The sequence below is a fragment of the Oncorhynchus tshawytscha genome, linkage group LG01 (assembly GCF_018296145.1).
Source record: "Oncorhynchus tshawytscha isolate Ot180627B linkage group LG01, Otsh_v2.0, whole genome shotgun sequence".
Taxonomy (NCBI): domain Eukaryota; kingdom Metazoa; phylum Chordata; class Actinopteri; order Salmoniformes; family Salmonidae; genus Oncorhynchus; species Oncorhynchus tshawytscha.
Genome location: NC_056429.1, coordinates 34,113,209 through 34,128,144, shown reverse-complemented (window position 1 = coordinate 34,128,144; position 14,936 = coordinate 34,113,209). Strand labels below are relative to the sequence as shown.

Genomic DNA, 14,936 nt, shown 5'->3' with positions numbered 1-14,936 from the left:
TCGAGATTCAAAATCTATATTTTATTCAAAAATTGTTAAGTGTTTTCGGTGTGGACCATGTCCCATACCTTGTTCCTGGTGTGGGCCAGGGTGCCGATAGGGAAGCCCAGCCTCAGCACCATGCAGGGAGCCTTGGAGATCAGACGCACCAGATAGAATGAGTTGGGGGGCTGGTCAGAGGCACTGGGGACAGAACAGGACATTCATTAAAACCTTACTCCAGTCATTTACTGTAGCCAGTCATTTACTGTAGTTTTAGTATATTTTGAGACTATTCCATTGGGTCATTGAATAACAGCTTAAGTATTTGAAAGAAAAAACAAACATTTTAACACAGTTCTATCTCACTCCACAATGTGAACAACATTTCCCATGAGTCTCTCTGCCTCTACCTGTATATGAGCTTGACATACGAGTATCCCTCCACCAGTACAAAGCTGCTCCAGTCCCTCAGTAAAGAGGTGAGGGCTGAGTGGGAGATACGACACTGGATGGTGCTGAAACGCCCGTTACTACCAGCAGTGTGGAGGTGCTTGGGCACAGGCCTGCAGAGAAGAGAAGACAGGAGATCACCATTACAATGACTGGGAAAATACTTTTAAAATTAAACCTGCACACTTGTAGATTCTACTTAGATTTGACTAATTATACTAAATGACTGGGAGAGGACTATCAACACTGCTCTCAGTGATGCATCACTTTACATTACATCTAAAAGGAGAAATGAAATCAATTTGAATTGACAACATTGTAATTTAAGAAATTGACACCAGAAGTTGGTGTCGTATCTATAAACCATCTCTCACATGTCGTGCTCCAGGATGATAGCAATGCGGTGCATGTGAAGCCATCTCTGCCAGAAGTTGGCGTCCATGGACAGGATGGGCTTCCAGTAGAAGGCAAACTGGGACTGGGAGGAGTCCTTAGAGCCGCTGTGCTGGAGGGAGAGAACCTGAAGGAAACAGCAGAGGAACACTGTGACTACCTGTCCTTAGGTCAATAGGACCAATGGCCCATATTCATAGTGTCTCTCAGAACAGTAGAATATATAGGATCAGTTTTGCCTTCGTGATTATAAGATCAGTTTTTTCTAGACCATCATGAATACAACTACAGAAAGTGGGGACCTGATCCTAGATCAGCTTTATGAATATAGGTCAATGTAATAATGAATTTGAAAAATCAGTGTTGGTAAGTGTAAAGGAGTAACCAGAGCAGACAAAGTACATACAGGCGTGGTGGATCCAGGTGGGATGTAGAAGAGAGGAACTCCGTTCTTGGTGCTCTCAGGGATTGTGTAGTTCTCTGGGAGAGAGTTAAAGGACTGCAGGTGGACCAGCATCTGATCTGTCTGGTTTATACTGTGAAGACAAAGAGCATAATAACATGTGTCTTATCAGGAGAAATGCACAGTATACACTTTCAAAATCTTGTACTTCAAATTCAATTCAGTGTTTCCCCTATATTTACTGACAACACTCCAAATTATTATTATTAGAATTATTTGTTTTAATAATTTCCAGTACAATAAAATGTTTTCAGTGTAAATTAATAAAACCAGAGACAAAGTATATACAATTGATAATGTAGCTACAGTATATATATATATATATATATATGTTTAAATAAGATCATCTTTGAGGAACTAACAATCACCAAAATAAAAACTAGACAGTTAGAGAGAATCTAACATTAAAAAAATGGTATGGGGACCCCATTGATTTTGACATGTTTGAGTCACTCAGATAGCATAAGAACACGGCATAAGACATGGCAAAATGTGTAGAATTGCTTTAAAACAATTTTAAAGTAGGTCCTATGATTACCCATTATAGGAGTAAAACTAAATTATTTATTTTTAAATAGAATAGTATCCTTGACAATGAGCTGCATCAGTGTTTCCCTAGCAGTTTCCCTAGCCAGGTAGATACAGGTGAGTCAAAGGTCACCTCTGCAGTGTGTTCCAGAATCGCCTGATGACAGAGGTGCGGTAGGTTGAGGTGATGGGTTTCCTCATGGTACAGCTGATATCATGGAGGATGTCGTAGCTTCCCTCCATGGTGACCTCTACCCAGGTGGTCCTCTTGGCAGGATCCAGGGGCCACTGGGCCACTGCCAGGTACTCTATACGCATGTTGTGTTTCCACAGCAACACCAGCTTCACCTCCAGCTGGGTGCCACCTACGGGAGGGACCAAAACACAAATTGAAACATGTGTAGTTTGGTTTATTTAAAACTGTATACAGTCTGGAAAAGAGGAAGAAAGTTGGCCTTGTGGATGCACTTGCAGTAAAACAGATGTTCGATATCGTGGGTCTTCTGTGGATAGGAGAAAGTCCCTTTAAAATGTTAGGCTGGAGGCTAATCCCACCATCCAGCTCTCTCTCTCTGTCGAGACGTCTGGTTTCCGAGCGCCTAAACACAGGACTTGGATGGAGGTCTATGGCAGGAGCGGACAAATTGGCTGATCTCTCAGCCAATCACCACCTAGCGCAACCCTTAGAACCTCCTCTCTACATTGTGGAATTTCAAAGTGTGAGCAGTGCAACTGGATCGGAACGAATCAGAATCAAGTGAGCATCCCAAAAATAAATATGGTCGCTGGGATAGAACATTTCTTTATTTTTTGTGATTTTCTGCAAGTCCCATCTAACAGAGCTGTAGTAGGCTCTCTTTCTCTCCCATCTCAATTTGAACCCACACCCCTTTCATTGCCACTTTGTTGCAAAGTATTTCCAGGCTTTATCTGTGTTAGCAATTTAGCCGGGGACGAGGTTAGACTCGAGGCTGGTGTGAGCCGGTACCTTTAGTGAGGTTGATCTCCCTGATGGTGTATCCCTCTCTCAGTCTGACCGACACCACACTGACCAGGTGGGCGTGCACTTCCTTCTCTGTGTGCTTCTTCCTCCTCATCACCAGCGCAGGGTTCCCACTGGCTGACACCAGGTGCTCGTTGAACAACTTGTGCTGAGACACTGGAAAAGAGAATTTGGAACATGCCAACAAAGATGTTCAACGTTTACAACAGCGTATAATTAGGCAATTAGTCTGCCTTTTAACCAAAATCGTGTCTGCTGAACTGCCTGGCAGCCCTGAGTCATTGCTCTACCTCAATGCTTTCTTTTAGAAGCAGTGAAGGGATATCAAAAGAAAATCTTGTATGAAATGAAAGTACGATTGGCAACATCATGCATTTTCACTTCCTCTGTTGACATCTCCACTGTGACAAACTCTCGTCCAGTAAAATAATTTACCGGTGGGTATACTCTCTAACATAAAGAGATATATTGGGAAGGAAATACTCTAAAAAGCAGCAGAGAAGAAAAAAAGACCCAGCCATTAAACATTGTACTTTCATTCGCATCTCTTTATGCTAAACCTCTTACGATGAACGCGGACTTCTATTCAGTGAGCAGCCATCACTGTGGGTGTCTCCAACATGATTCACAGATAATGACAGGGTGTTTGGAAATGACAAGAGCCTTGCTTAAAAGCCACTGTGTTTGGGCTGTCACAGAGAGCACAATCAAGAACACTATGTTTAAAACCAACTTGTTTCGGCCAAAATTGCACTCTGATGGGATCGGGGACACAGCAGCAAAAAAGACAACTTTATTTTCAACATATTGATACAGCCTAACTGCTAAAACTGTACAGTTTTGATTTGTAAAGTTCAAATAGTGTATAGTCTTTCACATCATGATATATTGTCTTGCACGTCACATCTCGGGCATCTTGCACCTGTATGGAGCTTCATCAGGAAATGCGTCGCTGACGTTGTCCCCACAGCTTCCCCAATCAAAAGCCCTAGATTAACACTGAGGTATACACTAAAGCAGAGAGATACTGCACACAGTGCTATCGCAGCCAACCCCGAGGCTATGGATGAGGCAACTAATACGTACAAGATGTCCCGCTACGACCGCAGCAGAGCCGTCAAACAGGCAAAATAGGAACCGATGGTCTACGCATGTGGAAGGGGACACAGTCCATTACGGATTAGAAAAAAAGGTAGACAAAGTCTGCATATTGCACCTTTAATTAGAATGTCAATACTAGCTACAGTGGTTAGCTAGCTTGGAAGAAGTATTTAGTGTTGTGTGCATTGCGTCTGTGCACTTAGCTAGCTACCATCCCATTGCCTACATTGCATTTTGTTGTCACTCCTGTTGGCTCCCCCACGAACGTGCTCTCCGATTTGCTCCAAGTTGTTGGCCACTGACGATCATTGCAATTCTACAAGTAGAAACGGTAGGTTTGTCGCTACCGGGTCGGCAAGCAGCAGGTACCCCTTTGTTCTAACAAGAGAAGGAACAGCCTCCTACTGTGATAAGCACCGATAGGAAGACTATCGGCAGTTAAGATTCTCTGTGCCTTTCATGCTTTAGACTACAATGACTGCCGCCCCGCAGCACTACCATCTGTAATCATGAAGTACTCTGAAAGGCTGGTCATGGCACACATCACCTCCATCATCCCAGACCCACTCTAATTTGCATACCGCCCCAACAGATCCTCAGGCAATGCACTCCACACTGCCTTCTCCCACCTGGACAAAAGGAATACCTACGTGAGGATGCTGTTCATCGACTACAGCTCAGCATTCAAAACCATAGTGCCCTCCAAACTTGTCACCAAGCAAGGGATCCTGGGACTGAACACCTCCCTCTACAACTGGAACCTGGACTTCCTGACGGGCCGACCCCAGGTGGTGAGAGTAGGCAACAACACCTCTGCCACAGTGACAGTCAACAAGGGGACCCCCAGGGGTGTGTGCTCAGCTCCCTCATGTACTCCCTGTTTACCAACACTGTGGCCACGCATGACACCATCATCAAGTTTGCTCATGACACAAAGGTTGAAGTCCTGATCACCAACGGTGATAAGACAGCCTGCAGGTCAGATAACTGGCAGTGTGGTACCAGGACAACAACCTATCCCTCCGCAAGACCAAGAAGCTGATCGTGGGCTACAGGAAACAGGGGAGGTGCACACCCCCATTCACATCAATGAGCATGGTAGAGAGGATCAAGTTCCTCAGTGTCCACATCACCGAGGACTTAATGTGGTCCTCTCACACCAGAGCTGTTGTGAAGAAGGCCAGGCAATGCCTCTTCTCCCTCAAGAGGATGAAATGACTTGGCATGGCCCCTCAGATCCTCAGGAACATTTACTGCTGCATCATTGAGAGCACCCTGACTGGATGCATCACAGTCTGGTATGGCAACTGCACTGTACGCGACGGGAAGGTCCTACAGAGGGTGGTGAGGACAGCCCAGTGCATCACTGACAAACAGAATCCTAAACAGCTTCTATCCCCTGGCCATGAGACTGTGAATGGCTCACAACCTCTCCCACAGACTTTCCACCCACACAGACACAACATATGCTGCTGCTAAAATCATTATTGATTAGATGTATTAATCCATTAATATGCTGTCGATTGATTATTGATTGCCATCTCTGCAGCACTCCACCAATTCAGGCCTTTATGGTAGAGTGGCCAGACAGAAGCCACTCTGCAGTAAAAGGCATATGACAGCATGGTTTGAGTTTGCCAAAAGGCACCTAAAGGACTCTCAGACCATCAGAAACAACAATCTATGGTCTGATGAAACCAAGATTGAACTCTTGGCCTGAATACCAAGCATCACGTCTGGGGGAAACCTGGCAACATCCCTACGGCGAAGCATGGTGGTGGCAGCATCATGCTGTGAGGATGATTTTCAGCGGCGGGAATTCCGATCAAACATCTCTGGAGAGACCTGAAAATAGCTTTGCAGTGACGCTCCCCATCCAACCTGACAGAGGTTGAGAGGATCTGCAGAGAAGAATGGGAGAAACTCCCCAAATACAGGTGTGCAAAGCTTGCAGTGTCATACCCAAGAAGACCCGAGGCTGAAGTCGCAGCCAAAGGTGCTTCAACAAAGTACTGAGTAAAGGGTCTGAATAGGGAGAAGGTCAGAGAACTGAAATTGTGGTGCCAGGACAACAACCTCTCCTTCAATGTGAGCAAGACAAAGGAGCTGATCGTGGACTACAGGAAAGCCGGATAGAGCGAGCCGGATAGGCCCCCATTAACATCAATGGGGCTGTAGTGGAGCGGGTCGAGAGTTTCAAGTTCCTTGGTACCCATATCACCAACGAACTATCATGGTCCAAACACACCAAGACAGTCGTGAAGAGAGCACGACAACACCTTTTCCGCCTCAGGAAACTGAAAACATTTGGCATGGGTCCCCAGATGCTCAAAAAGTTCTACAGCTGCACCATCATGACCGGTTGCATCACTGCCTGGTATGGCAACTGCTCGGCATCTGACCGTAAGGCGCTACAAAGGGTAGTGTGTATGGCCCAGTACATCACTGGGGTCAAGCTTCCTGCCATCCAGGACCTATATAATAGGCTGTGTCAGAGGAAAGCCCATAAAACTGTCAGAGACTCCAGTCACCCAAGTCATAGACTGTTTTCTCTGCTACCGCATGGAAAGCGGTACCAGAGCGCCAAGACTGCTGAACAATTAATCAAATGGCCACCGGAATATTACATTAACCCCCCTCCCATTTGTTTTGTACACTGCTGCTACTCGCTGTTAGCACAGCTGAAAATTGTTGTTCTGATTAAAGTAGCAATAAAACTGGCCTTCTTTAGACTAGTTGAGTATCTGGAGCATCAGCATTTGTGGGTTCGATTACAGGCTCAAAATGGCTAAAAACAAAGACCTTTCTTCTGAAACTCGTCCGTCCATTCTTGTTCTGAGAAATTAAGGCTATTCCATGCGAGAAATTGCCAAGAAACTGAAGATCTCGTAAAACGCTGTGTACTACTCCCTTCACAGAACAGCGCAAACTGGCTCGAACCAGAATAGAAAGAGGAGTGGGAGGCCCCGATGCACAACTGACCAAGAGGACAAGTACATTAGAGTGTCTAGTTTGAGAAACAGACACTTCACAAGTCCTCAAATGGCAGCTTCATTAACAGCATCCTGGAGTCGCCTCTTCCCTGTTGGCGTTGAGACTGGTGTTTGCGGGTACTATTTAATTAAGCTGCCAGTTGAGGACTTATTAAACAAATCAAAATATATTTGAGATTTGAGATTCTTCAAAGTAGCCACCCTTTGCCTTGACGACAGCTTTGCACACAATTCTCTCAACTAGCTTCATGAATGTATTTCAATTAACAGGTGTACCTTGTTAAAAGTTCATTTGTGGAATTTCTTTCCTTCTTAATGAGTTTGAGTCAATCAGTTGTGTTGTGACAAGGAACTGGTGGTATACAGAAGATGGTCATTTACCAAATAGGGCTAAGTCCATATTATGTCAACAGCAGCTCAAATAAGAGAAATGACAGTCCATCATTACATTAAGACATGAAGGTCAGTCAATCTGGAAACCTTCAAGAACTTTGAAGGTTTCTTCAGGTGCAGTCTCAAAAACCATCAAGCGCTATGATGAAACTGGCTCTCATGAGGACCGCCACAGGAAAGGAAGTCCCAGAGTTACCTCTGCTGCAGAGAATAAGTTCATTAGAGTTAACAGCACCTCAGATTGCAGCCCAAATAAATGATTCACAGAGTTCAAGTAACAGACACATCTCAACATCAACGGTTCAGAGGAGACTGTGTGAATCAAGGCTTCCTAGTCGAATTGCTGAAAAAAAAACACCCACAACTAAAGGACACCAATAACAAGAAGAGACTTGCTAGGGCCAAAAAACACAAGCAATGGACATTAGACCGGTGTCCAAATTTGAGATTTTTGGTTCCAACCACTGTCTTTGTGAGACGCAGAGTAGGTGAACGGATGATCTCTGCATGTATGGTTCCCACCGTGGAGCGTGGAGGAGGTGTGATGGTGTAGAGGTGCTTTGCTGGTGACACTATGTGATTTATTTAGAATTTAAGGAACACTTAACCAGCATGGCTACCACAGCATTCTGCAGCAATATGCAATCCCCTCTGGTTTGTGCTTAGTGGGACTATCATTTGTTTTCAACGGGACAATGACCCCCAAAACAACTCCAGGCTGTGTAAGAAGAGTGATGAAGTGCTGCATCAGATGACCTGGCCTCCACAATCACCCGACCTCAAACCAATGAGTTGAGTTTGGGATGAGTTGGACCACAGAGTGAAGGAAAAACAGCAAATGCCCAGCATATGTGCAAACTCCTTCAAGACTGTTGGAAAAGCATTCCAGATTAAGCTGGTTGAGAGAATGCCAAGAGTGTGCAAAGCTGTCATCAAGGCAAAGGGTGGCTACTTTGAAGAATCTCAAATATAAAATACATGTTGATTTGTTTAACACTTTTTTGCTCTATACATGATTCCATATGTGTTATTTCATAGTTTTGATGTGTTCACCATTATTCTACAATGTAGAAAATAGTACAAATAAAGAAAAACCCTGGAATGAGTAGGTGTGTCCAACATTTTGACTGGTACTGTATATTTTGGGATAAGGTGACTAGGCATCAGGATATATTATAAACCGTTTAGCAGCAGTGTATATGATGATGGTATGTGAGTGTGTGAAGTCAGTGTAAATGTGTGTGCATGTTGTGTGTGCGTAAGCAAATTAAGTGAGTCGGTGACTGAGTGAGTGTTGGAGTGAGTGTTGGAGTGTGTGAGTGTGTGTTGGAGTGTCAGTGTGTGTGAGTGTGTAGAGTCCTGTGAGTGTGATTAGAAACTATAAATAAAATAGGGTGTGGCCATTTTGTTAGCTATTTAGCCATCTTATGGCTTGGGGATAGAAACTGTTCTATTTTCTATTATTAACGGTTGGAAAGAGCTCTCAAGTTAAGAATTTCACTGTACTGTTTTACACCAGTTGTATCCTAGGCTCGTGGCGAATACACATTAAAACTTGAAATATCGTCAATGTCAAATATCACAATATTCAACTTAATCATATGTCGGCCCAACCCTAACAAATGCCATGCTCTTTCTTACCACAGTAGTACTCAGGGTTCATGGATTCGCTGGTCTTGAGGAAGGAGTATGTGAGGAAGGCCTTGTGGTAGGTGTTCATATCCTGACTGGCCAGATCAGGCTCAGGGCAGCTGGACAGGTAGGAGCCAAAGGTCGCCAGGGAGATAAACTTCATCAACTCAACATTAGGGATGTACCCAAAACTACAATTGTAGGAGTAGGCCCCACCCACCTAAACAGAAAGACACAGAGAATAGCAACAAAATATGAAACAAATCACAACTACAGACTCTCCACAATATGTAAATTACAGCAGGTATCATAAATATTCACAACACTATTTTTCTCATTTTGTTGCGTTACAAAGTGGGATTGAAATGCATTTACTTGTACTTTTGTCATTGATCTGCAGAAGATATTCCATAATGTCAAAGCGAAAAGAAAATTCTACAAACAATTATAAATTAATACAAATTAAATAACTAAAATATAGTTTTTGCATAAGTATTCACCCCCCTTTGTTGACGCAAGCCTAACCCAGTTCAGGAGTAATTTAGGCTTGCGTGTGTATGGACCATGAAAGTTTGTGGGTGATGTAGACATCAAGGAACTTGAAACTAAAATGTAGGTTTACACATGGGAATTAGCCAATATGGATAGGGCTAAATTTAAATATTTGTGACAGAATAAATATGAAAAGCATAAGCATGGTAGCAATTGAAAGGGAATGGGAAAATTATTAGACCAAATTTGAGGACACAACAGTTCCCCTGACAAACTGAATCCAAACATTACACCTTTGATTCTATGTTACATTTACCGTACTTGTTGATAACGAAATCTGAAAATACTCTGGATACATACAGTGACATAAGAATATTCCTGAAAAATGTGGGGTAGGACAGGAATGAGTTAGTCTTTCTAACACTAGCCTCTCTGCATCCCTGCTGTGTAGTCATGTGGGTTGCGTGTCAGCCACGCTAGGTTACGAGCTACCAAATCACATACGTCCAACAAAAGACATCACTGAGTAAGTGCTTGCTTATTTTCAAGCGTGGTGGTAGCTGCATCAAGAAATGGGATGGAGGTAAGCACAGGCAAAATCCAATAGGAAAACCTGCTTCAGTCTGCTTTTAACCAGACACCGGGAGAGGAATTCACCTTTTAGCAGGACAATAAACTAAACTCGGCAAAAAAAGAAACGTCCTCTCACTGTCAACTGCATTTATTTTCAGCAAACTTAACATGTGTAAATATTTCTATGAACATAACAAGATTCAACAACTTGCCTACCGTCTGTAAGCTGTTAGTCTTAACGACCGTTCCACAGGTGCGTGTTCATTAATTGTTTATGGTTCTTTGAACAAGCATGGGAAACAGTGTTGAAACCCTTTACAATGAAAATCTGTGAAGTTATTTAGATTTTTACAAATGATCTTTGAAAGACAGGCTCCTGAAAAAGAGATGTTTCTTTTTTTGCTGAGTTTACAACACAAGGCCAAATCTACACTGGAGTTGCTTCCAAGAAGACAGTGAGTGGCCAAATCAAATCAAATTTTATTTGTCACATGCACCGAACAGAACAGGTGTGGACCTTACTGTGCAATGCTGACTTACAAGCCCTTAACTCCATTTCTTTAACTGAGTTGTTGATTAAGAAAATATTTAGTAAATAAAATAAAAAAATAAATATAAAAGTAACATGAAAATGACATAACAATAAAGAGGCTATATACAGGGGGTACCGGTACCAATATCAATGTGCGGGGGTACAGGTTAGTTAAGGTAATTTGTAAACTAACTATGTATATAATAAAGAGCAAGTAGCAGCAGTGTAAAACAAAAAGGGGGGTGGTGTCAATGTACATAGTCCAGGTGGCCATTTGATTAATTGTTTAGTAGTCTTATGGCTTCGGGGTAGCTGATGTTAAGGAGCCTTTTGGTCCTAGACTTGGCGCTCCCGTACCAATTGCCGTTCGGTAGCAGAGAAAACAGTCTAGGACTGAACTGGAGTCTCAGACAATTTTTTGGGCCTTCCTCTGACACCGCCTAGTATAAAGGTCCTGGATGTCAGGAAGCTTGGCCTTAGTGATGTACTGGGCCATATGCACTACCCTCTGTAACGCCTTACGGTCAGATGCCGAGCAGTTGCCAAACCAGACAAAGATGCAACCGGTCAGGATGTTTGATGGTGCAGCTGGAGCACTTTGAGGATTTGGGAACCCATGCAAAATCTTTTCAGTCTCCTGAGGGGAAAACATATGTTGTCGTGCCCTCTTCACAACGGTCTTGGTGTGATTGGACCATGATAGTTCATTGGTGATGTGGACATCAAGGAACTTGAAACTCTCGACCCGCTCCACTTCAGCATCTTTGATGTTAATGGGGGCCAGCTCACCTCTCCTTTTCCTATAGTCCATGATCAGCTCCTTTGTCTTGCTCACATTGAGGGAGAAGTTGTTGTCTTGTCTCTGACCTCCTCCCTATAGACTGCCTCATCGTTGTCAGTGATCAGACCTACCACCGTGTTGTCAGCCAACTTAATGATGGTGTTGGAGTCGTGCTGGGCCACGCAGTCGTGGGTGAACAGTGAGTACATGAGGGAACTAAGCACGCACTCCTGCGGATCCCTAGTGTTGAGGAACAGCAAGGCAGATGTGGTTACCTACCCTTACCACCTGGGTAGGAAGTCTGGGTAGGAAGCCTGTCAGGAAGTCCAGGATCCAGTTGCAGAGGGAGGTGTTTAGTCCCAGGGTCCTTAGCTTAGTGATGAGCTTTGTGGGTACTATGGTGTTGAACGCTAAGCTGTAGTCAATGATCAGCATTCTGACATAGGTGTTCCTTCTGTCCAGGTGGGAAAGGGCATTGTGGAATGCGATTGAGATTGCGTCATCTGTGTATCTGTTGTTGGTGTTATGCAAATTGGAGTGGGTCTAGGGTTTCCGGCATGATGGTGTTGATTAGAGCCATGACCAGCCTTTCAAAGCACTTCATGGCTACCGACGTGAGTGCTACGGGGCCGGTAATCATTTAGCCAGGTTACCTTTGCTTTCTTGGGAACAGGGACTACGGTGATCTATATGAAACATGAGGGTATTACAGACTCGGTCAGGGTGAGGTTGAAAATGTCAGTGAAGACACTTGCCAGTTGTTCCGCGCATGTTTTGAGTACACGTCCTGGTAATCCGTCTGGCCCCGCAGCGTTGTGAATGTTGAACTGTTTAAAGTTCTTGCTCACATTGGGCTCCCGAGAGGCGCAGTGGTCTAAATCAAATCAAAGTTTATTTGTCACGTGCACCGAATACAACAGGTATTCACCTTACAGTGAAATGCTTACTTACAGGCTCTAAACAATAGTGCAAAAAAAGGTGTTAGGTAAGTAAAGAAATAAAACAACAGTAAAAAGACAGGCTATATAGAGTAGCGAGGCTATAAAAGTAGCGAGGCTACATACAGACACCAGTTAGTCAGGCTGATTGAGGTAGTATGTACATGTAGATATGGTTAAAGTGACTATGCATATATGATGAACAGAGAGTAGCAGTAGCGTAAAAGAGGGGTTGGTGGGTGGTGAGTGGCAGGACACAATGCAGATAGCCCGGTTAACCAATGTGTGGGAGCACTGTTTGGTCGGCCCAATTGAGGTAGTATGTACATGAATGTATAGTTAAAGTGACTATGCATACATGATAAACAGAGAGTAGCAGCAGCGTAAAAAGAGGGGTTGGGGGGGTGGCACACAATGCAAATAGTCCGGGTAGTCATATGATTACTTGTTCAGGAGTCTTATGGATTGGGGATAAAAACTGTTGTGAAGCCTTTTTGTCCTAGGCTTGGCATTCCGGTACAGCTTGCCATGCGGTAGTAGAGAGAACAGTCTATGACTGGGGTGGCTGTGGTCTTTGACAATTTTTAGGGCCTTCCTCTGACACCGCCTGGTGTAGAGGTCCTGGATGGCAGGCAGCTTAGCCCCAGTGATGTACTGGGCCATACGCACTACCCTCTGTAGTGTCTTGCGGTCAGAGGCCGAGCAACTGCCGTACCAGGCAGTGATGCAACCAGTCAGGCAGGATGCTCTCGATGTTGGCACAGCATCTCAGTGCAAGAGGCGTCACTACAGTCCCTGGTTTGATTCCAGGCTGTATCACATCCTGCCGTGATTGGGAGTCCCATATGGCGGCGCACAATTGGCCCAGCATCGTCAGGGTTTGGCCGTCATTGTAAATAAGATTTTTTTCTTAACTGTTTTGCCTAGTTAAATAAAATAAAAGTTTTTAAAATCACAGTCGTCCGGAACAGCTGGTGCTCTCATGCATGCTTCAGTGTTGCTTGCCTCCAAGTGAGCATAAAAGGCATTTAGCTCGTCTGGTAGGCTCGCATCACTGGACAGCTCGCGGCTGGGTTTCCCTTTGTAGTCTATAATAGTTTTCAAGCCCAGTCACATCTGACGAGCATCAGAGCCAGAGTAGTAGGATTCAATCGTAATCCTGTATTGACGATTTAGCTGTTTGATGGTTCGTCTGAGGGCATAGCCTGATTTCTTATAAGCGTACGGTTTAGTGTCCGGCTCCTTGAAAGCGGCAGTTTAACCTTTAGCTCGATGCGAATGTTGCCTGTAATCCACGGCTTCTGGTTGGGATATGTACATGTGGTTATTGTGGGTACGATGTCATCAATGCACTTATTGATGAAGCTGGTGACTGATGTGGTGTACTCCTCAATGCCATCGGAAGAATCCCGGAACATATTCCATTCTGTGCTAGTAAAACAGTCCTGTTGCATAGCATCCGCATCATCTGACCACTTCAGTATTGAGCGAGTCACTGGTACTTCCTGCTTTAGTTGTTGCTTGTAAGCAGGAATCAGGAGGATAGAATTATGGTCAGATTTGCCAAATGGAAGGCGAGGGAGAGCTTTGTATGCGTCTCTGTGTGTGGAGTAAATGTGGTCTAATGTTTTTTTCCTCTGGTTGCACATGTGACATGCTGGTAAAAATTAGGTAAAACGGATTTCAGTTCGCCTGCATTAAAGTCCCCGGCCACCAGGTGCGCCGCTTCTGGATGAGCATTTTCAAGTTACCGTTCTGACTTAAATCTGCTTGAATAGCTATGGCAAGATATGAAAATTGCTGTGTAGCCATGACCCCCAACTCCTTGACAGAACTTACATTTTTTTTTAAAGAATAATGGGCAAACATTGCACAATCCAGGTGTGCAAAACTCTTAGAGGCTAATCCAAGAAGACTCACAGCTATAATCACTGCCTAAGTTCTTTCTGACATGTATTGACTGAGGTAAATACTTATCTAATCAAGGTATATTTGTGTTTTCATACAATTGTATTACTTTTTAAGAATTGTTAGTAAGGAAAACCACTGACATTAGAATATTTTGTGAACACCAAAAATTCAATTAAATAAATGTTATTCCCACTTTGTAAGACAAAAATGGGGGTGAATACTTACTATACCCAAATAAAAATATATTCAGAACGAACTTTGATTACAAAAGTACTGTCATTGAATGATAGATATTAGACAGTAATTAGTCAATTGACTTTTGTAAAGGGCAGTTGCCTGCTAGTCTGGAATCCAAACTGAATCCATGCTGCGTTTCACTTTGTTTCATTTAGTTAAACAGAGCATGGATTCAGTTTGGATTCCAGGCTAGTTGCCTGCCTTTGCTGAGAAGATACAACAATCTATGCAGTAGATGACAGACAGCAGTTCTCATGGTGTGTCAGCATGTTGTAATGTAGACTGAATACAAATAGCAGTTTGATCCACTGGGCTATGTTATGGCATGTTTCAGTACCTGGATGAAGGAGCAGGCGATGGTTCCACTCCTGAGCTGGTTCAGAAGGGTCTCACACACAGCCACATCAGGCACACTGGTCACCCCGTCTGTGATGATGATTATACCTGGGAGAGGTGACAGGAACTGTGTCATAGGCCTAAAATAATCAATCATGTATAAATAAATCAGATCTCCCTTCGATGGTGCCTTTAGAC

At 43.8% G+C, this 14,936-nt stretch overlaps 1 protein-coding gene across 4 annotated transcripts in view; it reads right to left on the bottom strand.

The window, feature by feature from the left end:
* The window catches only part of LOC112249907 (SZT2 subunit of KICSTOR complex), a 151,871-nt gene that overhangs the window by 129,917 nt on the left and 7,018 nt on the right, over window positions 1-14,936 (bottom strand). For all 4 annotated transcript variants that reach the window (XM_024419663.2, XM_042320730.1, XM_024419672.2 and 1 more), the window contains exons 7-14: window positions 14,740-14,846; window positions 8,948-9,158; window positions 2,805-2,975; window positions 1,950-2,181; window positions 1,232-1,361; window positions 807-952; window positions 393-545; window positions 69-183 (exon numbers count right to left, since the gene is read on the bottom strand). In XM_024419663.2, coding sequence (XP_024275431.1) covers window positions 69-183; window positions 393-545; window positions 807-952; window positions 1,232-1,361; window positions 1,950-2,181; window positions 2,805-2,975; window positions 8,948-9,158; window positions 14,740-14,846 — 1,265 coding nt within the window. The remainder of the gene's footprint in view (window positions 1-68; window positions 184-392; window positions 546-806; window positions 953-1,231; window positions 1,362-1,949; window positions 2,182-2,804; window positions 2,976-8,947; window positions 9,159-14,739; window positions 14,847-14,936) is intronic.